At 46.3% G+C, this 24,208-nt stretch overlaps 1 protein-coding gene across 1 annotated transcript in view; it reads left to right on the plus strand.

The window, feature by feature from the left end:
• Nucleotides 1-212: 212 nt before the first annotated feature.
• Nucleotides 213-24,208, plus strand: part of C2CD3 (C2 domain containing 3 centriole elongation regulator) — a 38,235-nt gene continuing 14,239 nt past the window's right edge. The window contains exons 1-23 of the mRNA XM_068182760.1: nucleotides 213-591; nucleotides 953-1,110; nucleotides 1,672-1,868; nucleotides 2,612-2,829; nucleotides 3,403-3,535; nucleotides 4,208-4,336; nucleotides 5,524-5,668; nucleotides 6,051-6,205; nucleotides 6,883-7,089; nucleotides 7,544-7,656; nucleotides 9,200-9,318; nucleotides 10,313-10,435; nucleotides 11,167-11,631; nucleotides 12,006-12,157; nucleotides 13,494-13,734; nucleotides 14,494-14,677; nucleotides 16,053-16,233; nucleotides 17,233-17,405; nucleotides 19,059-19,179; nucleotides 20,338-20,606; nucleotides 20,969-21,058; nucleotides 22,079-22,699; nucleotides 23,469-23,783. Of these exons, the coding sequence (XP_068038861.1) occupies nucleotides 228-591; nucleotides 953-1,110; nucleotides 1,672-1,868; nucleotides 2,612-2,829; nucleotides 3,403-3,535; nucleotides 4,208-4,336; nucleotides 5,524-5,668; nucleotides 6,051-6,205; nucleotides 6,883-7,089; nucleotides 7,544-7,656; nucleotides 9,200-9,318; nucleotides 10,313-10,435; nucleotides 11,167-11,631; nucleotides 12,006-12,157; nucleotides 13,494-13,734; nucleotides 14,494-14,677; nucleotides 16,053-16,233; nucleotides 17,233-17,405; nucleotides 19,059-19,179; nucleotides 20,338-20,606; nucleotides 20,969-21,058; nucleotides 22,079-22,699; nucleotides 23,469-23,783 (4,873 nt within the window). The 5' untranslated portion in view covers nucleotides 213-227. The remainder of the gene's footprint in view (nucleotides 592-952; nucleotides 1,111-1,671; nucleotides 1,869-2,611; nucleotides 2,830-3,402; nucleotides 3,536-4,207; nucleotides 4,337-5,523; nucleotides 5,669-6,050; nucleotides 6,206-6,882; nucleotides 7,090-7,543; nucleotides 7,657-9,199; nucleotides 9,319-10,312; nucleotides 10,436-11,166; nucleotides 11,632-12,005; nucleotides 12,158-13,493; nucleotides 13,735-14,493; nucleotides 14,678-16,052; nucleotides 16,234-17,232; nucleotides 17,406-19,058; nucleotides 19,180-20,337; nucleotides 20,607-20,968; nucleotides 21,059-22,078; nucleotides 22,700-23,468; nucleotides 23,784-24,208) is intronic.

Genomic DNA, 24,208 nt, shown 5'->3' on the forward strand with positions numbered 1-24,208 from the left:
GACGGGAGCTGTAGTCCCCGGCGGGGCGCGGGGCAGGACGGGAGCTGTAGTCCCCGCCGCGGCGGCGGTTGCCGGGCGGGAGGCGCGGGCGGGATGCGGCGGAGGGGAGGTGCGGAGCGGGACGGCGCGGCGGAGCGGCGTCTGGGGGGATACAGCGGGGACAGAGGCGTGCGGCGCTGGGACGGGAGGCGGCGCTGGGACGGGAGGCGGCGCGGGTGCTCGGGGCGATGTACGGGCCGCTGACGCCGCCTGTCCCCGCAGGTGCTGGTGACCCCGCCGGTGCCGGTGACCCCGCCGGTGCTGGTGACCCCGCCGGTGCCGGTGACCCCGCCGGTGCTGGTGACCCCGCCGCCACCACCAGCCTGCCGCCGCTGGTGCAGGGCCCGGCGCGCTGCTTCCTGCGCTGCTCCGTGCCCCGCGTGCTGTGGGCGGCCCCGCAGCCGCCCGCCGTGGTGCGCCTGCGGTGGTGGGGCGAGGCGTGCGGCGGCACCGTGCTGCAGCCCGCCTGCCGGGCCGGGCAGCCCGCGGGGAGAACCAGCGCCCGCTTCGCCGTGCGCTGCGGGCCCCGCCAGCTCGCCGCCTACCTGGCAGGTAGGGACCGCCGCGGCAGCCGGGCTGCCTTGGGCTGGGCCGGGAGGACGTCGTCTTGAGTCTCGGGCCGGGCGTCGGGAGCACTTTCTTCACGGGCAGGGTGGGCAGGCTGCCCGGGGGTTACCCTCGAGCAGCGGCAAGCATTTCCCTCTGTCCCGTTCCTCTCCTGGTAATCCTGTACTTGTTCATCGTCATTTATTGTCAGTGATAATGTCTGTATTGAGCCTTCTTCACCTGCTGCCCTGTTACCCTAATTTCCTTGTAGGACGTATGGGTAATCTCTGGCATTGCTGTCATTTTAGCCCAAAAGGTGTCAGTCGTGACCACGGGACTGACCTGAAGGTGTTGCTGATTTTTGCAGATATGGGTGTTCTGGTCCTGGAGGTTCTAACCAAGCTTGACCACCTCCTCCTTGGCAGAGCACAGATCACTAAGCTGTCCCAGCTCTCTCCCAGCCATCCCATCAAAGGGTCTTTTGCTGTGGTGTCACCAACATCGGATAAACTCGGAGAGCTGCAGGTAGTCTTGATGTCTTTGCTCATTGTCATAAATTATGTGCTGTGACACTGGTGTAATCAGGTGCAGGGTCAAGCTGTGCGTGGCACACTGCAGGCTTGCTCTTTGTCCAGGGCATTTCTGAGCTAAGGTAACAAATGAAAAAAACAAATACTGGTGGTGTTGACTTTGTTTTGTTCAGAGGGATGTGGGGTAATTGAGCTTAATGAGGAACATGTGGGCATCTCTACACCGAGAGTGGGTGTTAACAGTGGATTTAAAATGGATATTTGGTTCTTACACTTCACTGGGCTGATAATAGAAGATTTGACACCTGAAATTAAGAAAAGTCTGTCTTGCAGCCCTGGCTCTGAAAAATTGATTATGAAAGGCAGTTGACTGGATTTGAAAGCATGGAACAAGAAACAAGTAGTTGTAAATATGTGACATAGCTGCGAAATGTAAATATTACTTTATGTAGAAAAGCAGCAGTTTTCCATTGCACAATGGGTGAAGTTGAATGCAGTGTTTACGGCACTTAGTTAGGAAGAGAACAAAGTACTATTTTCACATCTTGTCTTCCAGGTCTCACTGGTTCTGGAACCTCTGCCAGAGCTGTACGACACCAGCAGCTGTGTGCCGGCCACACAAGGAGGTTCAGGTGCTGCTGCTGCCCAGGGGAGCAGCAAGTCCCAGCTCCCTGCTCCATCCCAGCAGCCCAGGCACACACGGGTGACTGTTGAGCAGGACTCTGTTGACAGCAGCAAAGCCACGTCTCCTAGGTACCCATTTGTGTTTTTTTTTTTTTTTCTCATGACAAAACTGTGATTTATTTTGCAGTTGACACAGAATTTTTAAGTAGTGGCAGTACACTTGTGAGTTATGGGATGCTTGATCTTTTCAAACATGCATTTTATATGAAATCCAGGATGTTGAGGGTTTCCGAGGTGACAGGGACAATTTCTTGTCTGATAGAAATTTGCTTCTTAGATTGACTTAGTTCAAGCCATGCAAGTTCACACAAGAGGTGCCTCAAATCATCGAATCACCAAATAATTTGGGTTGGAAGGGATCTTAAGGCTCATCTCATTTCAACCCTGCTGCCAGAACACCTTTCACTATCCCAGGCTGCTCCAAGCCCCGTACAGCCTGGCCCTGGACATGGATGAGGCAGCCACGGCCTCTCTGGGTAACCTGTGCCAGAGTCTCACCGTGCTCCAGCAAAGAGCTTTCTGCTGATAGCTAATCTAAACCTAATTCCCTCTGGCAGTGGGAATCTGTTCCCCCTTGTCCTGTCACAACATGCTCTTGTAAAAAAGATCTTTTAAAAAGCTTTTTTTTTTTAAATCTTCTACTTGCAGCTTGGGTCGGTCTCTCTGATGGTCTCAGTGGCAGGTGAGGAATCATTAAAATAACATGTCATGTTTCCTGTTGGAGCATGTCCTGAAGGGAGAATTTGCAGAGCTCTGAATCCCTTTACCCTCCCTCTTGAGCTGTCACTGAAATAAAGGTTCATTTTCCGTAGAGGAAAGGACAGTTTGCTCTACCGAGAGAACTGTGAAAACATGAAGGACACCTTTTCTGCTTCTCGTCACCGTGTGATTCTGCCAGATGAGCACTGGAAAATGGATCCTGCCAGTCAGCCCCTGTGGTTTCCCAGCAGCACCGACCCTGAGGCGCTTCCCAGGAGGAGCACACGGGTGCTCTCCATGCACAACCCGGCTACAGCAGACCTGCTGTCAGGTTTGTGTGCAGCTGCCTTCATCTTTGAGATTTCACTGCAAACAGCTCTTGATGGTGTTTCGTCTGCCTCTCTGGAGACGAGGTTTTCTGAAGGGAAAGAGGGACTTCAGACCCTCTTGCTGCATTATACCAAAAAGGCCTTCTCTTCAAACCCACTGTTGCCTGGGCTGGATTGAAATAAGCTTTGGAGTAGGGCACATTTCTATATGTGCTGTCTTTTGAGTTCCATATTTACTGAAAAGAACAAAAATTGGACATCTTGAAGTGGCAAACTGCTCTTCCTTACAGTCCTGCTTCTGTATCCTAATGATTCCCTTCCAATACCTGACCCTGTGTGTGCAGAGAAATTCCCTGTGCAGTGGAGTGGGAGACCGATGGAGGATCACTCTCCCTCACTCCCAGCTGAGCTGTTTTCTGGTGTATAAGCCATATTTAATCCCCAGTGAGTCAAGATCTCTTTTTAACAGCAGAAAACAACTTTCCTGACTGTAGCTGACACATTGATTGTGTCTACACATTGCTCTTAAAAATGCATTTGAGTGCTGAAATGTAATCCTTCTGCTTATTTCCCAGCTCTCTTGGATCAAGGCAGTAAACTCCGTGATGCCATGGTTGTTTCTGCAATGAAGTCCAGCCCAGACATGGAGATTGAACTGAATAAAATATCTGATTTTATAGGGAGAGATGATTTGAAAGCACCAACAAAGTGAGTTTGGATTGGGGGAAGTGAGATTCAAGCTCCAAACCATAAATTTTGAGGCTTTATCCAGAAGACTGTAGATACTGAGATTCATAGGATGTGTTTTAGGATTTATTTAGGGTGAAAGCAGCCCATCATAATGGGAAGTTAATTTCTACATGTGAATAAATGCCCAACTGTTGTGAATTCATTTTAATCGTTATGTGGTAAGCCTTGATTTAAGTATTTGACTTTAATTTCAGTTCTTAGTATATTTGTATTTAGTTCTAAGTTATTTGTCAAGGAAATATTACATGTTGGTAGGGAATAAGAGTAGTGCAAGGCAGGGCAAGTGAAATGGCACTGCATCAGAAGGAGCAGTTTTTCAGAGAAGTGTAAGTAATTGATGACCTAAATGCATTTTTTTTTTCTTAGGAGAAAAGAAACTTAGATTTCTTGGTTTTCCTCTGGAAAAATGTGAATATTGCCTGCAATGTCATTTTCTTTGACAGTCAGTGGTGCTATTGCAAACTCAGTTTCATTTCTTTCTGCACAAACTATTTGTATTTGTGTTAAAGTGGATTATTTTGGACTTCACAGAAAAAACTGATAGACCGATTAATGGATTCATCTTTAGCGTGCCTTAGTATCTTTATTTTTCCTTTTTCTGCTGTCTCTGCCTCCATTGCTGTTACCCAGGAGCCCAAAAAGCTTGAAGTCCAGTTTTGTGCCCACTCCTGGAGATCCCCATCACTTTGGATCTGAAGTTTCAGGTCAGCAGCTTGACCTAAACTCTGAAGAAAGAGCAATCCAATTACTGTTGGGCAGGTGAGTGTGATGCACTGGAGGCTTCTGCAAAATTGTCCTTATCTGACCATTTTGAAAAGTGTCTCCTGACCCTTCAAGTTGTCCACATTTTTGGGAATGTCACCAGTGACTCCTGTGCAAGTGGTGGAGGTGCTTTATAGCTCAGCTTTAATGCATGATGTCCTGGATAGCTCCAAGTCACTTGGTGTGAAAGTGACGGAAAGATTGTCAGAAAGATTAACCACAATCTTTCATAAAACTGAGTTACTTAATAGTTGTAAGTGTTGTGGCCTCAAATATTACATAAAGTAAGCACATAAAACAAGTGCCATGTTTCTTGGAAGAGGAAACACACTGTAAATTAAAACTAATGAGAAACTATAGCTATTTTCAATCTTTCTCCAGATATTAAATGGACCTTTTCCTCTCATTTTGTGCAGCAGGAGCATAAATGATATTTCCATTGTGTCCACATCTGCCCCTGAACACACAGCTTCTGAGTCAGATATGGTTCAGAATTTATGGTTCATGTTTCTTGTGCCCTGCACTTATTTTTCACTGTGCTTTATCAGTGGATAACACTGTAGTGTTGCAGATCATAAAATGATTTTAAACTCACAGCACAGAGGAAATCCTTAAACCAAACTAACCCCAGCTTGTATTTAAAGATACTTGCATTTGCACCTACTCAGGTATAGCTTGGAGGGTTTTTTTTTTATTTAAAGTAAACTGTCCTGAGGTATTACTGGTATCTTAAAGCATTCCAGAAGTTATCAAGTAGTGAAGAGTAAAAATTAGATGTTGATATTCATAGGTTTATTTTACGATGAAAATCATCAAGGTCTGCAGTCGGTTGCCCAAAGAGGCTGTGGAACCTGCAGCTTTCAGGACACCCAGAATCCAACTGGAGAACGTCTTGTTTGCATCCCTTCCCTGTGAGCAGGGGTTGGACTGAGTGATCTCCAGAGATGTTCTGACCCGAGCTGTCCCGCACTTCACACGCACTGCTTTCCTGCTGGGGCAGAGGTGTTGTCCTGAGGTAGCCCTTCTGGATGGCTCACAGCCGTGCTGTGTGAGCACAGCTTGCCCCCGGCTGGAGCCAGCGTGTCCCAAATCCAGGATGAAATAGGCAGTATTCTCCACACGCCTTAGAGTCTGACTGCAGAACCTGGAACGCTGAGGTGCATTTCTCTCTCTTGTGTCCGCAGTGCTGATTTCTCTCCGGGGCATTTTTGGGATCGAACAGGCTCCCTGTGGGATTCTCTCTCCCTGGACAGTGAGGTGTATGACAGTGAACTCAGTGACCCCCATTACGACCAGAGTCTCCTGGAGAAGCTTTTCTACACAGCTCCTGTAAGTGCAGGTCCAAAGGAAAACGTGCGTTCCCTAATGTGCAGAGCAACGGAAGCTTGCATGATCAGAAAAACTACAGATGTCAGTATTTTAAAGCTGAATAAGCACTAAGTATCATACAAATGCTTGTGAGTACATGTGTACATTGCTTAAAATTAATATTAAACGAATATTGTTATGACTACAAAGTCAAACATCGAGTTTGGAATTTGCTGTGGTTGAGGCTGTCCAGGGAGACTTTTTTTTCTTAAATCCCTGAAAATTTGATACCATTTTAATTGTTTAATTGCACACGTTGTTTCCCATTTATGTATTGTGACCATTATGGAACTCTGTACAATGACAATTAACTTCTTATTCATGTGCATTATTTCTGCTTTAGAAATCTGATTCCAGTTTGACTGATTTCCTCAGTGATGATGATGTTAAATCCTCAAAAAAAGCATCCAAGACAGAAACTCTCAAAAAAGTGGGTCCAGTGAATCCACAGAAGGATTTTCATGCCTTTGATCAGAATGTGACAGAAACTAAACCCAGGTAGTTACATCAGTGACTTTTGTTCTGACCTCATCTAAATTGTATTCCCTTTTTTTTCATATGGAACCAATAAAAGTGTCCCTAGAGATCCAGTTATCAAGCTTATCTTGTACAATACAGTTCATGTAAAGGTTTTGTGACTTTTTTTTTCTATTTCAGCTCCAAACAATTATTTCTGATTATTTTTCTAACTAACACTGCTGTTTCTACATCAGGTAAAATTCATATCCCCAGAGGAACCAACACAAAATCATTTGCAATTCAAGTCTTGCAAATTACACAAATGAGGTTTAAAACGAAGGCAAAAATCCTGTTGCTGTTCCTCTGCAGCAGAGACTTGCCTTGTGTATAACTGTATCATCTCCCTGCTTTTGTACATGGCATTAAATGAAGCTTTTCTTTTTGAAGAGTTAGGATGTTTTCAGATCAACAGTGTGGAACATGCACTTTCTCGGTTGTTTTTTTTTTTTTTTCAGTTATGGACCCCAGATATTGCAAGATTTTTGTTACAGAGAATTACAGAGACCACCAAATTTGTTGTAAAATATGTTAAAAATGTATATTTTAGTGAACCTTGGACCATTTTTAAGCAACATCCCACCAAGCTACAATTCTCCCTTCATGTGGTCATGTCAAGAATGTTTCTGCAGTCCTGAACCTCAGTTTTGTCTCTCCAGCTGCTCTCCCACTGCTCCTCCAGAAGACCACAGAGAAACGGCTCTTCTCACATCCCTGGGTGCAGACAGGTTGGCATTGCTGCAGCAAATACACCTGGCCAGAGTCACCATAGAGAGCTTGAAAATCCCTCCTGAGAGCATCCAGATCTCCCCCAGGAGGAAAGGTTTACTGGGGAAACCTCCACGTCCTATGTCTGTTCTTAAGTGGTAAGGGGATTGTTTCTTTCTGATTTTTTTACTGTGCCTGCAGGGGAGATTTCCCTGAGCTCTCCTGTCTAGTGCAGCTTCCCCAAGCTCTGCAGGCTTCTGGGGCCTCTGCTCCTCTGAGGAAATTGTATCCCATGAACCTGGGAAAGTTAGAGATGTGACCGATTTATCCTGGTGTGGGCTCACTTCGGGCTGTGCCTTTCCCAGGGTTTTGGGGAGGTGCAGATGTACTTTGTGCCTGGCAGTATGCTGAAAACAAAAGAGGGTTTACTGGAGGAGAATCTGGCATATATGTGATCTGTGGAAGGAATTCATAGAATAGGTGTTTCAGTTATCCTAAAAAAAAGTGTCACAGTCAGCTGTGAATCTGGAACCTGCCTGCTGGGTTCAGTTCCATGACTCACGTCAGATTCTTGATGGATTGTGGTCACCCTTCCACTTTTTTTATTCACAGCACCTTCTTTGTGGAGTACCACTTTCCTGTGAGAGTCTCCAAGGATGGAAAAGGACAGGTCTCCATAGCAACAGAAGCAATTCGAGTAGCCTCAAGTAAAATCACAGATGATGGTAAGAGCATCAGTTTCCCCCCTTAGATTTAGTTTTGTTGACTCCATCTCTTAGAAATTATTTAGTAGTGTTTTCCTTATATTTCCTTTGCTGCCTGAAAATCACAGTATGATTAGTGACACCTCTGCCCCCAGAGTTGCCGTGCTGCAGGTGGGGGGATGATCCTCTCAGGGAGAAGGAAGCCAAAAGGACTTTTTGATTTTTTTTTTTTTCTTCCAGGAAGTATTCATACTGGGATTTTCAAATTTCTTTTCCTAGGGGAAGAACAAGTTAGTGAGCCCATTCCTTCATTTGAACATAAACCCAGTATTCTTTCTGCAATAGTAGGAGCATGATCAAGTACTTTTAGAAATATCAGAGATGCTTATAGCCCAAATAAATAATTTCCCAGATGTTGAAGTATGTCATGTAGTATCTCACATAATCTGCTGGATCCAAAGGATCTCCAGTCCTGTGCTCAAATCAGCAGACATTAATCTTTGTACTGAGAGTCACCGGTGTTTGTATCCCTGAGAACAATTTCTGTTTCTGTTCCCACTGAGCAGAGAATGCTGGATAAGCAAGATGCTCCCTGCCCAGTCTTCCCAGAAACTGGAATGCCAAAAAGGGTGACTTTCAAATGCCTCTCCCATGTGGTCATTCATTGGCTTTGCATCTTTCTGAGTGGCACTTGAGAGATTTTGAGTTCTCTTGAATATTCTCCATTTGTGGCCAGAAAAAACATCTGTTTCCTCTGAACTTTTGTAATACAACCTTTGTAATCCAAAACTCATCCATCCTCCTGCCCTTTGCCTTGTGTAGAGTCCAGCTCCTTGGGACCTAGAAAAATAGATTGGACTGAAAATAATTTGAAGAAGACTTCATGTCAATCCACTGCAGCATTATCCTTTCTTAGAGTTGTTTATGTCATTTATTAAATATGCCTAATGGGGAAGATTCCACAGCCATCCCAGACAAGGTGGGGAAGAGCAGGGCATCCAATTGGAAGTTTCCTTTTGTGTGTGTAACCTGCAATTTTATCATCACAAGAATACTTCCTTATCCTTTGTGAGCACTGTTATTGTACTTCTTGTACTGCTTTCCAGACTGAATGTGAATTCATTCTGTCTGTGCTTTCAGATACTCCTGTTCTCCTGAAGCTGTGATTTTTCTTGCAGCTCAGCTTTGACTCCCTCAAGAACCGTCTTGAACCCTGTTAGTTAAAATGAGGCAGGCTCCTCCCACTGAGGAAGGGCAGGCCTTACTGCATGCTGGAATGGCAGAGACTTGGTGTCACCTGAAGTCTTTAAATATTGTTATCATGTTGGTTTACATTAATGTATTTCATAATTTATTAATTATTTTTAAATTCATAATCTTAATTTTGTCCTGCTGGCTTCTTGCTGTTTGCTGGCCTTCAAAAATGAAAACCAGTCTGCTTCAGCCTTGGTGTTAATAAACGATGCAGAATTAAATGATTGTGTTTGTAACAGAGCACTCTACAGGGGAAAGTTTATTTATACCAGGTAATTTTGGATATTTGTTGCTCCTCTCTTCCTTCCAGTGGTGAAATTCCAGCAGCAGTCTGTGTTCCCTGTGTGGTTCGGGGGAAAGATGATCGATCACTGGTGGGGCTCTGACCTGGCTTTTAAAATCTATATGAGGAAAAGCACACAGAAAAAGGTATTTACTAGAGGTTGTTCCTTCTTTGTGTAGTGAAAAGCAAAGGAATTCTTTGCATTTCCATTTCCCGTAGACACTCAGTGCAGACAGTCAGGTATTAGGAGGGGAAATGACTTTGCACTGATTGCTGTTCAGTCTTTACAGAATCACAGAATATTCTGAGGGATCCACAGGATCACCGAGTCCAGCCCCTGGCCCAATCCCACCCTGTGCATCCCTGAGAGCATTGTCCAAATGCTGGAGCTCTGGCATTCCTGGGGCCAGGAGCATTCACTGTTCCAGTCTTGTCACGCCTGTCACTTCATTAAAGGATTTTCTGAGATTGAGAATGGCAAGCAAAAAAAAATTGTACTTCCCTCATCTTTAAGACTGATCTCTTGTTGTTTAAGCACATTGGATCAGTTATAAACAATATATCCTTCAATGAGAACACAGCTCCTTTAGCAGTGTAGAATGAGTTAATGTGGCTGCACTTTATAGCATTACCCCGCCCAGTGTAAGGGAAGTAATGTGAGCTGTGAAAAACAGCTGTAACTTGTGCATTTTGGGATGGGAAAGGCATATTTCTATCTGATAAGATTATTTCCATAACCATCTGCCTGTGATGAAGATGGTGAGAGGGTTTAACTCAGCTTATGTTATTTTAATCAACACCAAGGATATCTGCCTTTCTTTTAATGGGGGAGTAAATTGCATCTTTCAGTATGGAAATTGTGCTCATTTACTAGGATTTAGGTTATTCAATTTTTGCATTAATCTGGAATTTTTTGCAGTAGGTTCCAGGAAAATTTGTCTTACTGTTCTAGCGAGACTTGAAATTGGAAGTAAAGGAGATTTCCCAAATCCCTGTTGGTACAACTGATGTTGTGAGTGGGAGTGGGAGACTCTATGGCTGCTCATGGCTTCCCAGAAAGCTTTTTTTTTTTTTTTTCTTCACAAAAGTTCTTTAAATCTGATAGAAATCTTGCAAAATTAACTCTTTGTCTACCCTCAGGCTGTGGCCATTGGGTCAGCAGCACTTCAGCTCCGCAGGGTGATTGAGGCTGAACTGCTCAGTGTCAGCTGGGATATACCTGTGGAAAAAGAGGGGGATCACACACAAGTTGGGCCACTAAAGGTATGTGTTTTACCATCTCAGGCTTGAATTGTTAATAATTTTGCCTGCACACTCTTATTTTTAACTCCTCTTTTCTCTCTTTGTTTCAATTTACCACGTCTCGGATACAAAGGTTGGCAAGACCAGTATAAAATAACATGAGTCCTTAGGGTTTTGGAGAAATATTTTGAAACTCTTGCATGTCTAGGAATGTTGTCATGGTTTCTGAATACAGAAACCACTCTACAGGCAAATTTTGAGTGGCACATATTCAGGGCTTGGAGCTTTGGCTTCTTCTTCACATGTGGCATGAGCTGAGGTCTCTCCTGCCATGGAGGCCTGGCCTTCCCTGTCCTTGTCACTTCAGGGATTATCTTCTCCAGCCAAAGTTTCTACCAGCTTGCTTAGCTTCTGAATGAGAAGCACTAACAGTTTGAAGGATTGGACAGTTCTGAGGATAAACAGCTCTCTGTATTAGCAGGTGAAGGGTTAAGAATGGGGTGAGCTTTAAGGTCCCTTCCAACTCGGACCATTCAGTAATTCATCTGTAATTGTGTGGTTTTGCTCTCCAGCCTGGACTGTATTTCTTAAAACCACGTGTATTTTATTTAACAGCAAAAGCTGTGGCTTGCAACCAGCATAATGCCTTGGGGCGAGTTCTGGAGCAGAAGGTGTGCTGTGTTTTGCTGAGTGCCTGTTGCCCCCCTTGTTTCTGGAGGGGCACACCTGGCCAGCTCTGCCTTGCCTTGCAGGTGTCCCTGCAGCTTGCAGCCAGCAGCAGAGGCTTGGCCCGCGCCGCTGCCGGGCCAGCTACAGCCGGGCCCCCAGCCTCGGCTCACGCCCTGGGAGGTGCCCAGCTGGCACTGCAGGAGCCCAGCAGGACGGGTGTAGATGCAGCCAGCCCTCTCTGCTCCGCACGGAGCCCCCAGGACTGGCAGGGGCCAGGAGCGGGCGGCGGGGACGTCGCGCAGCCGCCGCGCCCTGCGCCGGCCGCCGCAGCCCGGGACGCGGAGACACGCGGAGCCCCAGCTGAGGAGGATGGGTTACTGCTGCACGTGCTCCTGATGGTGCCTGATGGAAAGGACTTCATTGCCGAAGGCTGCAGGCTGCCCACTTCTTGCAATGTGTATTTAAACTGCAAACTGCTCAGCACTGAGGAGGCAACAAGATCCGCTGTCGTCTGGGGCACAACGCAGCCTGCCTTTAATTTTTCTCAGGCAAGTCACATGCTCTCCATTTCACACTGGTGCAAGTGTGGTATTCCCCACTGGCAAACACCTGTCATAGTTATATATACGCATAGAAATGTCTCTGCTGGGCTCTGTTGAATGCACGTTCGATTTTTAACTTCTGTCTCTAAAAAGCACAATTCTCTAGACTGGAATAAAGTAGACTTACCAGAATGGTCTGTACTTAGCCAATGCTTTCCAGTGTATTCTCTGTACTAATTCTGATTTTAAACCTTCCAGGTGTTGCCTTTTTCTTTGACTTCCAAACACTGTGTACTGATTCTGATCTTAAACCTTTCAGGTGATGCCTTTTTCACTGACTTCCAAACACTGTGTACTAATTCTGATCTTAAACCTTTCAGGTGATGCCTTTTTCACTGACTTCCAAACGCTTGGAGCGGCTGAAGAACAATGTCATGATTATTGAAGCATGGAACAAGCTGGGAAGCCCTGGCTGTGACAAATTGCTGGGATTAGTGAAACTCCCTCTGCATCAGTTTTACATCTCATTCAAGTAAATTTGGTTTTTCCCTATTTTTTATTGGGTTGGGAAGTATCCTAGCTGAAGCTTAGAGAAGGAAGTCGGTGATGGTGTGTGGGGGTTGTGTGGGAGGGCTCTTAGTTACACTTCGTAGCAAAAGGCATTTTTGCCCTGCCAGGCTTCCTATAGCCCTTTCCTACCTAGTTTCTCACCTAGTGAGCAGGGTGTAAGTTACACTGTCCTTGTCCAGAAGTACAGATAGAGTGTGAGAAATAAAGTCACTGTGGTGCATCAGGGTTGGTGCCTGATTAACCTGTGGTCCTATGATGGAATAAAACTAGAAGAAACCAAAATGACTGCACAGGAGAATGAAGTGTGGCTTTCCATCAGAGATTTTCCAAGATTGGGTTTGACTGATTGGGTTTGCCCCTAATTATGATCTGCAGAGATCCTGTAGGGATGCTGTTGGTTTGCACAGCCTGGGTGTCAAAAAGTCTCCAAAACCTTCATATTTTAATTGTGCTCTTATCTGATGGGATTCTCCAGAGTTCTTTGTTCTTTTTGGGTTTAATCTATTGGCTTCTTGTTCAGTTAAGTAATATACCTGCTTAAAACAGTTTAAATTGCTGGAAATACTGGACAGAAGAAATTCTTCCTAGTGCAAAGGATTTATTCATTTTATTTTGGTCAGACCTAGTGACATATGGAAATCAGGTGATGCTGGAGCTGAGTGGCCACTACTTTGTTAGTTATTACTGTGCCATTTGTATAATTTTTTTAGTGAGCCACTGTAGTTTATTTGTGTGTATCTTAAAATCCCAGAGTGGTTTGGCTTGGGAGGGACCTTTAAGCTCATCCAGTGCCACCCCCTGCCTTTGGCAGGGGCACCTACCACTCAACCAAGTTGTTCCAAGCCCCATCCAACCTGGCCTTGAATAACTTCAGTGTATGATTGGAGATTTTTACATCTTTCTGGGAGGCTGTCACTGTTCCTTCTTTTTTTCCATGCCCAAAGGCACATAACTACCTCATAAAAGTATATTATGGCTACAGGGTGTTAATGGGAGTCTTGTTCCCACTCATCCCTTCGATCACAGATCTCTAGGCTGGCTGATGGCTAAGGCACTGTTAGGTTTGGAAAATTGCCCTTTGTCATTGCTGAAAATAACTTCTTACACCCAGCAGCTCATGGATCTCTGCTGAGTGAAGACGGGATGTAAGCGGGACAAATTTCAGAGGAACGGAGATAGATTGTTTTTTATCAGCATTGAAAGTCCCATCTAGAATGAGTTCTGTGTGATCCTGCTCCTGCTCAGATGGCTCATGCTCATGCTGGGGCTTTGCTGTTTGTTTTGGGTTCGTTCTGTAGGGATCCCAAGATTTCCCACCTGCTCCTGCAGGCTCAGTACCCGGTGGTGGCCGTGGATGGCCACATGCCCGTGATGGACGTTTTCACCGGCAGCACGAGCGGCAGCCTGAGGGTCACCCTGGCCATGGGCTCAGCTGATCAAATAGTGGCACTGCAGAGGCTCAAAACTGGAGAAGGAATGGCACCTCCAGCCACACCACGTCCTCCCCACTCTCTGGACCAGCCAGCTACAAAACCCACAGTGGTATTTACTCATTTACTCTTCAGTACACCCCATCTTCATACACCCCATTCTCGCTGTTAAGGACATATCAAAAGGGTTTTACCAGTGGGTTCATTAACAGATGAATGATCACCAATCTCTTCTTGAAGCTGCAGCCAATTTTGTTATATTCTGCAAATTGTACACAGAATTATATTGTTTATACTCTTTTCTTTTTACCAGCTTGCTCTCACCAGTCTTGACATTATTGCCTTTTTTATTGCCTTGCATATCCACTGTTTCTATCTTCACAGTAAGATAGAAAGTCCAGTAATAACAAAACCAAAAAAACAGCAAAATTACAGAAAATCTTAATTCTCACAGCCTTATTGTGGAGGTTTTGCCGCTACCTTGGAGTTGGATAGGTAGGAACTTTTATGCATTTTATGTACTTTGCAAGAAAAAAAAATTCTTTCACACTTCCAAAACATCTTTTCAGATGTTTCTGTGAACTTCAGGAAGAAAATAGTAGGTAATTTTTCTGTCCCCCACCTCAGCCTTCTTAGATCCTTATCACATACAATTGTTTAGATTGGAAAAGGCCTCTATGCTCATTGAACCCAACCACCAACCCAGCCCTGCCAAGGCCACCATTAAACCATGTCCCCAAATGTTGCATTCATGTGGCTTTTGAGTACCTCCAGGTATGACTCCATCACTTCCCTGGGCAGCTTGTTGAAATGGTCCCAGTTTCCTAAAGGCATCCTTTCCATGTGGCTTCCCCTTTTTATTTGTTAGCAGCTGGAGCCAGAAGGGGAAGACCTGATGGAGCATGTGTTTGAGATCCACGTGGAGAGTGTGAAGGGACTCACTCCCTTACAGTCCACGGTCTGGGGAGAGGCTGACTGCTACATCCAGTACTATTTCCCAGTGCAGGACGCTGCCTGTGGTGCACTGCAAGGACCTGGATTGCATGAGGATGGTAAGTTTGCTTTATAATTTTCCCTTATTTAGAGCATTGCTTTAATTAAATATCATTGAGTCGTGGTCTCTCTGCCTCAGTAAGAGGGGGCCTGTTTTTCTGAGCTGTCATGCAGCCAACGCTTGTTTTCTTCGAAAAACTGGACTTGGGGCTGTGTCACTGGATTCAGAGCCTGGTTTGTCTGAGGCTAGTGGCCTCAGTGGAAAAAAGTTCCCAGTGGAAAAAAGAGATCTAATTCCAAATCTCTTCACATGGTACCTTTTGTTAAAGGTGCTAGAGGGCTGTGCCAGCTGGTCCGACAAAGATGCAGGAATAGGTCTGCAGGGAGTAGAGATTGTACACAGTGAAACTCAGCAAAGGCTTTACATGCACAAGCCTGTCGGGGTGCTTGTTCTGCTCTCCACAACTCCCTGACAGGAGAGTGCAGCCAGGTGGGAATCAGGCTCTGCTCCCAGGCAGCAAGGGACAGGACAAGAGGAAATGGCCCCAAGTCATGCTAGGGGAGGTTTAAGTTGAATATTAGGGAAAAGTCTTCATCAGCAGGGTTATTAAGCCCTGGCGTAGCTGCCCAGGGCAATGGTCGAGTCACCATCCCTGGAAATGTGTTCAAATGTTCAAAAAGTTTGGATATGGCACTTGGGTACGTGATTTACTGGGTGGCCTTGGCAGGCCTGAGTTAACAGCTGGATTTGATGATCTTAGAGGCCTTTTCCAACCATAACAATTCTGTGATATTCATGGATACACCAACAGAAAAGTTGCTTGGTTTAGATCACTAGGATTAACATAGAATTGTTTGGGTGGGAAGGGACCTTAAATCTCATCAATTCCCACCCCCTGCCATGGGCAGGGACACCTTCCACTGTCCCAGGGTACTCCAAGCCCTGTCCAGCCTCACCTTGGAGACTTCCAGGGATCCAGGGGCAGCCACAGCTTCTCTGGGCAGCCTGTGCCAGGGCCTCACCTTCCTATTGGGAAGAATTTCTTCCCAATATTCAATCTAAACCCAGCATTTTTCAGATTATAAAAGAAAATTTAAATAATTGTAATTGTAGGAAAGAACATAGTGTTGAGTGCTTTGCATCACTAACGTGTGTTCCCACTGAAAAATGACGGGCAGTACAATGGTTCCATAGTAAGTCCTGTGGGGTTTCCGTGCTGCCTTTTTAGCAGTGGTTCCCAGCCTGTGGCTCACAGGGTCGTGGGGCTGCCTGGATTGCTTGACAAACTGTGTGAAGGTTGACAGAAGAGGAAGCCTTGTCCCAGGAGGATTTCACTCCCTGTCCGTGGGTCCTACGTCCTGAAGGACTGCAAGCAGGAAAAGCTCGAAAGCTGCAATTGCAACCACTTTTAACCAGTTCTGCTTGACTTCTAGGCATCACATTAAAGCCATTTAGAACAGCTACCACCTTGTGTGTCCCTGATCCCGTCTTTAATGATGAACATCATCATTCCCTGTTGGTTCCTGCTGATGTCCCAGTCCAGAGGCTCCTGGTCAGTGCATTTATGGCACCAGGAGCAGCAGGAGGAGGAATCCAGTTTGAAGTCTGGTGCAGGTACAGAACAACGTCCTATTCTTTGAAGATAGCACAGCAATGCTGGTAGAGGTACATCTGATCTTGAAAAATCTCCAGCTCTGGAATGGATATTTCATAATATTATTTAATATTAGCTATAAAAACAGGTAAGCTCATCAACATTTGGTGATGAGTATCTGCACTTAAAACCTGTGAGCCTTTTTCCCCACCAAGAGTCCTAATTACTCCTTTTTATAACTTCAAAAGTGTGTGTTATTAGTTTGCTTCCTTCCATCTTTTAATCAGCATAACAATCTAAAAGTAGTTCAAATGCTTGACACATGTAAATTTTATTTAATGGAACCCTGAAAGTATAATTTCATTGTCCTGGATTTGCTCTTTTCCCTTATACAAATTACTGAGTATAAGAGAAATAATATAAAGTGTTTTGTAAATCCAAAATGTTTCATTGGCTACTGAAGTTAATTATTAGAAATGGAGAGCAGAAGCCATGAAGACAAATAGCTTATAAAAAGATAATAATCTCTTCATTCTGCAGTAAACAAGCCAGGCTTTTTAAAATTTGCAAAGTCACACAAGAATTACTGTGGGCTGTTGGTAAGATACAGCACCAGAATTTGTTTTAGGATGAAGCTGAAGCCAAGTAATGCTCTAAGAAAAGGTTTAGAGTAATTCTTTATACTCACAATCTGGTACCTCAAATCTGTTCTACAAGAGAGGTATTTTCATTTATTAATAAGAAGTGAGAGCAGAGAATATTTGGTGCCAGATCCTTCTCTTGTTTTTCTTTGGGATGCCAGTTTTTAGTGGAGTTCCTGCTTGTTGACTTGTTAGGACTAGTGCAAGTATATATTTGTAGCATCATCTGCTTATGCACTTAATGATTCTATTCTTCAGTGGAAATACATTTATTTTTCTCCCTTAGCTGGGGAGGCTAATTAGGCCTTGAAGACACTCAAAGTTGACTTCTGTGCAGTTTGAGAGAAATGTTGATGGTGTTTTTTTCTGTCCTGCCAGGTATTATTACCCAAATGTCAGAGACCAGCTGGTTGCCAAAGGGGCCTTGCCTTTGTCACGGCTCTGTGCCATGGTGACTCTGCAGCACCGTGAAGAAATAGGGATTCAAACTTTTAATCTTCCCTTGGTCCCCCGGGCTGACTCCTCAGAGGAATTTCATCTGCGGTCTTCAGGTGAGCAAGGCTTCTGGGCTTTCCCTTCATGTGGAAAAGCCAGGCTCAGCTGAGGAAACCTCTGGGCAGCACAGCAGTGTTTGATGGTGTGTTAGCAAAGGACAAAGGAAACGGCTTCAAGTTGTGCCAGGGAGGTTTAGGTTGGATATTAGGGAAAATACCTTCCCCCGAAGGGCTGTCCGGTCCTGGCACAGGCTGCCCAGGCCATGGTGGAATCCCCATCCCTGGCAGGATTTAACAGCTGTGTGGATGTGGCACTTGGGGACATGGGAGAGTGGTGGCCTTTGCAGTGCTGGAGGACTGGTTGGACTCCATGATTTTATGGGTCTTTTCCAGCCAAACCAGTTCTGATTCTGTGTAAAATTCTGTCAAAATAAAGTCTGTTTGCCTCCAGGGCAAATAAAAATATGGATTTGCGTTGGCAATTGAAACCAGCCAGGAGTGGTATTCCTCCCGGCTTTCACTAACACCATAATGAGTGAAAAATCAGTGATTAAACATGGGAAACTCTCAAACTCTCAAAAAGTTCAGAGTTGGCCCCCGGGCTTGCTGTGCTGAGGAGTGGCCACAGGAGGGCGCCACTGCCGGGCTTGCTGTGCTGGGGGTGGCCACAGGAGGGCGCCACTGAGGCCCCGGGGCTTGCTGTCCTGGTGATTGGCCACAGGAGGGCGCCACTGCGGCCGGCGGTGGTGCTGGCGGGATGCGATCCCGGACTTTCCCTCTGTTCCCCCCGGCTCCGGCTGTACCTCCGGATCCAGCTGTACCTCCCGGGTCCGGCTGTTCCCCCCGGCTCCGGCTGTTCCCCCCGGGTCCGGCTGTTCCCCCCGGGTCCGGCTGTTCCCCCCGGGTCCGGCTGTTCCCCCCGGATCCGGCTGTTCCCCCCGGGTCCGGCTGTTCCCCCTGGATCCGGCTGTTCCCCCTGGATCCAGCTGTACCTCCCGGCTCCGGCTGTTCCCCCTGGATCCAGCTGTACCTCCCGGCTCCGGCTGTTCCCCCTGGATCCAGCTGTACCTCCCGGGTCCGGCTGTACCTCCCGGATCCGGCTGTTCCCCCGGGTCTGGCTGTACCTCCCGGCTCCAGCTGTTCCCCCTGGATCCAACTGTACCTCCCTGGGTCCGGCTGTTCTCCCTGGGTCCGGCTGTTCCCCCCGGATCCAGCTGTTCCCCCCGGATCCAGCTGTTCCCCCTGGATCCAGCTGTACCTCCCGGATCCAGCTGTACCTCCCGGGTCCGGCTGTTCCCCCCGCCTCCAGCTGTACCTCCCGCCTCCAGCTGTACCTCCCGGCTCCGGCTGTTCCCCCCGGCTCCGGCTGTTCCCCCTGGATCCAGCTGTACCTCCCGGATCCAGCTGTACCTCCCGGCTCCGGCTGTTCCCCCTGGGTCCGGCTGTTCCCCCTGGATCCAGCTGTACCTCCCAGGTCCAGCTGTACCGCCTGGGTCCAGCTGTTCCCCCTGGATCTGGCTGTACCTCCTGGCTGAAGTGCAGCCTCTTGCACCACCAACCCCAGTGGATTAGTGGAGTTATTTTTTTAGAAATATACTGATTAATAGAGTAAGCTTTGTATTAATAAGTATAGCTAAACATTGAGCCTGATGGATGTACTTGTATTGAGGGCTGAGCATTTCTTTTCTTCCTTTCTTTCATTTAATCCAGGTTTGCTCGATGTGAGCGTGAGGTACCAGCGATCCATGAAAACAGCAGCTGGAATAACTGCTCAAGCTGTGTCACTTTCTGTACGAATACACAGGGCAGCTGGATTGCAGGCAGCAGCCAGGTAAAGCCTAAATCAAAAAGGACCACTTTTCACTTAAAACAGCTTTATCTGGAGGCAGCAGGCTGAGGCATGAGATTAGATCAAATTCTTACTGGCCAATTTTCCATCTGCAGAGACCCAAGATTCAGAGTGGGTCCTGCTCCAAAGTGAAAAGAGCTTTATAAAGACCATCAGCAGTTATTCTGGTGCCTGAAGCTGCAGTACAGGGTGGTAGCATTTGTTCTGCAGAAGGATGCAGATTGGAAGGACATGTTTTCCTACATTTCCACATTTTTTACACCAAAGACTGATACAGAAAGGGGCTGATATAAGATGGTACTTATTTAGGCACTGGATCCTGGTGTTGCTGATGCTGTATAAAAGTTAGCTGAGGTTGTTTTCTTGCATTTCACTGTGAAAACCTCAATAAATTGGCTAGGAGATGAAACGTGTTCCTTTCCACCTTAAGGCTTCTGCTGCCAGTGTGTGGTATCAGCTGGACATAGTTCCAGAATACATGACTTTCCAGAGTCAGGAAAGGGCTAGAATAGAGAGAGTCAGTTCCACAAGAGAAGGATGGCTCCTGTCATTCCAGAGCCATGGTCTGACCCTTTCTCAGTGTTGCTGTGAGACCCTGGTCCATCTTAATTCAAGCAGACCCTGAAAGGTGAGATCACTGTTGTGTGGTGCTTGGAGAAATCTAGGGAATGGAATTACCTCAGATCCCTCATCCTTCAGGTGTCTGACCTGAGTAATGCCTGGCTCTGGTTTACTTGTAAATTATTCCATTTGGTAATTTCACCTCCCTTTGCTGGTCAGTTCTGGTCTGTAAAAATAATTTGGCTTGGCCTTTGGCTTCTTTCTGGAGCAGGTTCTCTGGGAAGTTATTCTACAGTACAGTGTATCCTTAAAGGTGCTGAGTACTTTCTCAAGCACAGATAAGAGCACAGCCACCAGTGATGGAACTCCTCTCACCATTTCATGTCTGTTCCTAGTATGTCCAGGTGGAAAGAAAAGGTGATAATGCAGCCAGAACACACATGCATTTTGACTCAGAACATTCACTGTTAGTCCCATCTTTTCACTCTGTTTTAAGCATGTTGGTTCCTAGATGCCTGATGCATTATCTGCATTCTCTTCCTCCTTTCCTTTTCTTTTGTTTTCCCATGTGGGATGAAGAGCTGTGGCACAGAAGAACCCCTCTGTCCAGTACTATGCCGGGGTGGGAGTGAACGCCTACGTGTGCGTGCTCCCGTCCTTCCTGCCCCGGGCGCAGACGCGCAGCACACGAGCCGTGCCCTGCTCCTTCTGCCCGGAGTTTGAGCAGCACGTGGAGTTCCTCTGTCATCTCATCACTCAGAAAAGCAGCGGAGGAACCTCTTCTCTGGGGGAGCTCTTGCAGTCTGCCAGTATTTTTTTCTCCATCTATCATCAGAGCACCAAGTCAGGTGAGGGCAGTGGGCGATTGCAAGGATTGAATGCTGGTGCAGAAGTCCCCTTAATTTTAGTGTAGAAAATAAATACTCATAGAATAATGGAATAGTTTGGGTTGGGACTTGAAAATACCCTCCTGCAATGAGCAAGGCCACCTTTCAGCAGGTCAGGTTGCTCAGAGCACTGTGCAGGGACTTGTGCAGTTGCTAATAGATATAATTATTTAAATTGTCTTTGGGAGAGATTGTTCCTCTTGTGCAAAGAGGTTTTGAGACTCCCAGTGATGAAGATCTCCTCTTACCAGCTGTCCTCCGGTCCATCACTTCTAAACCTCACGTACCAGTGGGATGTATTTACAAAATTATCTCTTTTCCAGCCCCTGACAGATTGGCCGACAGAAAATCCAGAGATTATCTTCTTGGGACAGTCACGATTCCAACCAGAGACCTGCTGACAAGAAGATCAGGTAGCACAGCAGTGCCATGCTGCTGGCATTCTGTGTAAATGCTATTGTAATGCCTTAAAATTATTTCCATTCCTGCTTTGGGGGGTTGTTTTGGTTTTGGGGAAAGTTTCTGGGTTTTTTTAGACCAAATTTATTTCAGATGTTCCCTGTGTGTTCAGTAAAATCCTGTGTTAAGAAAGTCACATAAAGGTTGTTTGAAAATCTGTTTTCAGGGTGTAGGATGTTTAGTGGCTGAATGAATATTCTGGGGCTACTACAAAGAAATTTAACTCCATGCCAGCTGAAACCAGCACCTGAAATCCTCAGGACTTTATTCAGTGCTGTTTATTTTCTAGACAGAAAATCCAAAAAGGATGTAAAGTCCATGAGTTGCAATGTTTAGTTCAGGACCAGTGACTGCTTTTCAGATGTCAAAGCTGGAAACAAAAGTCTTAGATAATTAGAAAGTAGCGGGATTAACTTTTTCTTTTTTTTAACTATGTGTGAAATATCTCAGTGCTCTTTTTGGGTCCCTTCCATTTCAGAACATTCTGTGACATTTCTGTGAAAAAATTATTCACATATCTGTCCACTAATGATTTCCTCTATCTAGTATTAGTTTGAGATTATTAAACCTCGTAATAATTATGTTTTTATTATTGCCTTGGTTATTTTTGCTTTAATTTCAGTGAAGTTCTCATTTTCTTCAGCCCAAAATTTTGAGGTTGTTTTTATTCGGAAGACAGTAGGAAAGAAATGAGAATATAGAATTTTATAATTGGATATCCCAGGGATACAGTTTCATTGTAAAATGGGTGTTGTTAATGAAGTGAAAAATCCTTTGGGATCAGAACTGCTGCTGAGGTTTTTAGAAGGCCGGTAACTTGCTGCTCTTTCAGATTAGAAATTATTTAATACAATTCCAAACAAGAGACAAACCCTTGGCCTTCTGGTCCCTGATTGATGGCCAGGGAGGTGACGGTCCTTCAGGGACATTTTTGGAAAGCTGAGGCAGGTCTAACAGGATCTTTCCTCCCACAGGCATTTCGGGCTGGTACCCGGTGACGCTCTCGGAAGAGCCGGCGCCTCCGCGCCGCGCAAACGCCGTGCAGGCCGTTGTGGGAGGGCTGGAGCTCTCCGTTGCCTTTGCCCGTCAGGGTGACAGGGAGCGTGTTTTGGAGGCTGCCAGGCTCCTGGGGTGGAGCAGCGAGGAGCTCCACGAGGACAGCGAGGGCGGGAGCGGTGACTGGGAGCAGAGTGCCGGCCCGGTGGCCGTGACCATCTCCACCCCGAGGCTGTGGCTGCCACTCCGCTGCGTGCTGCTGGCCGGCCAGACACACCTGCCCAAAAGCACCTACTGCTACCTCAGGTATAAGCTGTACAACCAGGAGGCCACCTGGACGTGGCTCAAGCGGCCCAAGCTGACTGACGACGCAGAGAATGTTACGGTGAGCTTCAGGAAACCCAGCAAGGTGACTCTCAGAAGGAGCCAGGGGCTGCTGTGGTTCTTCAGAGAGGAGAAGTTAGAAATCCAGGTGTGGTGGGCATATGGCAAGGAACACGAGGTGGAAAGACCCCTCGACACAGATCGTCTTATTGGATCTGCCTACGTTGACCTGGCAGCGTTAGCAGAGAGATCAAGGAGAACGCTGAGTGTTAGTGGTGAGTGCCTGAAACACAGGATCACATTTCATTCCTCTCGTTGGCAGTTTAATGTGGTTCCTTCTCTTCTCTAGTCACTTTAAACAGTGTTCACAGCTTTGTTTTGTCCTGCACAGAATCCCAGGGTGGTGGGGTTGGAATGCATCTCTGGAGATCACCCAGTCCCACCCCCTGCCCAGGCAGGGTCACCCGCTGCAGGTGCCACAGGAACGTGTCCACGTGGGTTTGGGATGTCTCCAGAAAGGGAGACTCCAGGCCCTCCCTTGGCAGCTGCGCCAGGGCTCTGCCCCCTCCATGGAAAGAAGTTCTTCCTCACACTGAGGTGGAACTTGTGTTTTAGTTTTTGGCTTCTGTCATCTACGTGGCACTCATCAGCTTTGTGGACTGATAGGCTCTTCTTTTAGATGCATTCAGGAATGGGAGGAAGAACAAGAGTTAAATTTTCATGCAGGGTATATGTTGTATTCTCCATATATGTATATAAAATTATGCAGAGTTGTCGTTCTCAGGGCTTTCAGGAAGTTGATGTGCTTTAATCTGAGTTACTGGGGGAAAATTTGGCTCTACCAAATTTGGGGGATTGGTCATGGTTTTTAATGTTTACAAGCTTGTATTTTGGATAGTAACTCACATAGAAATTACACTGAAAATCAAAATTTGTTCTGCTGGGCTCATGTGAGATCTCTGCAGCAATGAACTGTAGCAGCTGTTCTCCAGGCTCCTGCTTTTCCTTTGGCTCAGTTCCTGGTTGTTTGTAATTCTCCTGCAGGTGTTTATCCATTGTTCAGATGCAATGCTGCAGACCTGGCAGGAGCCGCTGTGCGTGTTCAAGTCAGCCTCGCTCCCTCTCCCTCTCCCACTGCCCTGCCCAGACTTCCCTGTGCCGAGGAGTGCAGCAGCAGTGAGGATGAAGGCACAGGGGAAAGCCCTGCTCTGAGCCAGCCGGGCTCTGACAAACAGCAAGTGGAAATTGCAGGTTCAGAGATCACCAACGGCGAACCACAGGAAGAGGACGTGATGTTTCTGGAAAACACAGTTGCTGTCAATATCCTTGTGGAAAGAGCAATGCATCTAAGTTTAAAAGGTAACATCTCACACACACACGCCCTTTCTTTTCTTTCTGTTTCTTTGTTTTCTCTGAGATCTGTTCCTGTTCCAGCACAGTGAATGGCAGGGACGGAGTTTGAACTTGGCTTTGTGGTGTCGCAGCCCCAGTCACTGTGTAAGTACAGGGAAAGCAGGAGGCTGCACTACACAGCCTATCTTCATGAATGAACTCCAAAATATAAATAACTCGATGTTACCTGTTAGAGGTGACAGCTGAGTTCTGAAATTAAGCATTATTTGAGTAGCTAAACTCCCAAGTTAAGCATTGACTGAATAACTAAACCCCAACATGCCCCTATCTCTCAGACTCCTGCAAATTAGCACATAGTAAATTTGTAAAGCTGATCACTGCACTCAGCTTTTCTTGCCCTGATAACACAGCTAAGAGTCAAATGCAAGCCA

The sequence above is a fragment of the Anomalospiza imberbis genome, chromosome 2 (assembly GCF_031753505.1).
Source record: "Anomalospiza imberbis isolate Cuckoo-Finch-1a 21T00152 chromosome 2, ASM3175350v1, whole genome shotgun sequence".
In the NCBI taxonomy this organism is placed as follows: domain Eukaryota; kingdom Metazoa; phylum Chordata; class Aves; order Passeriformes; family Viduidae; genus Anomalospiza; species Anomalospiza imberbis.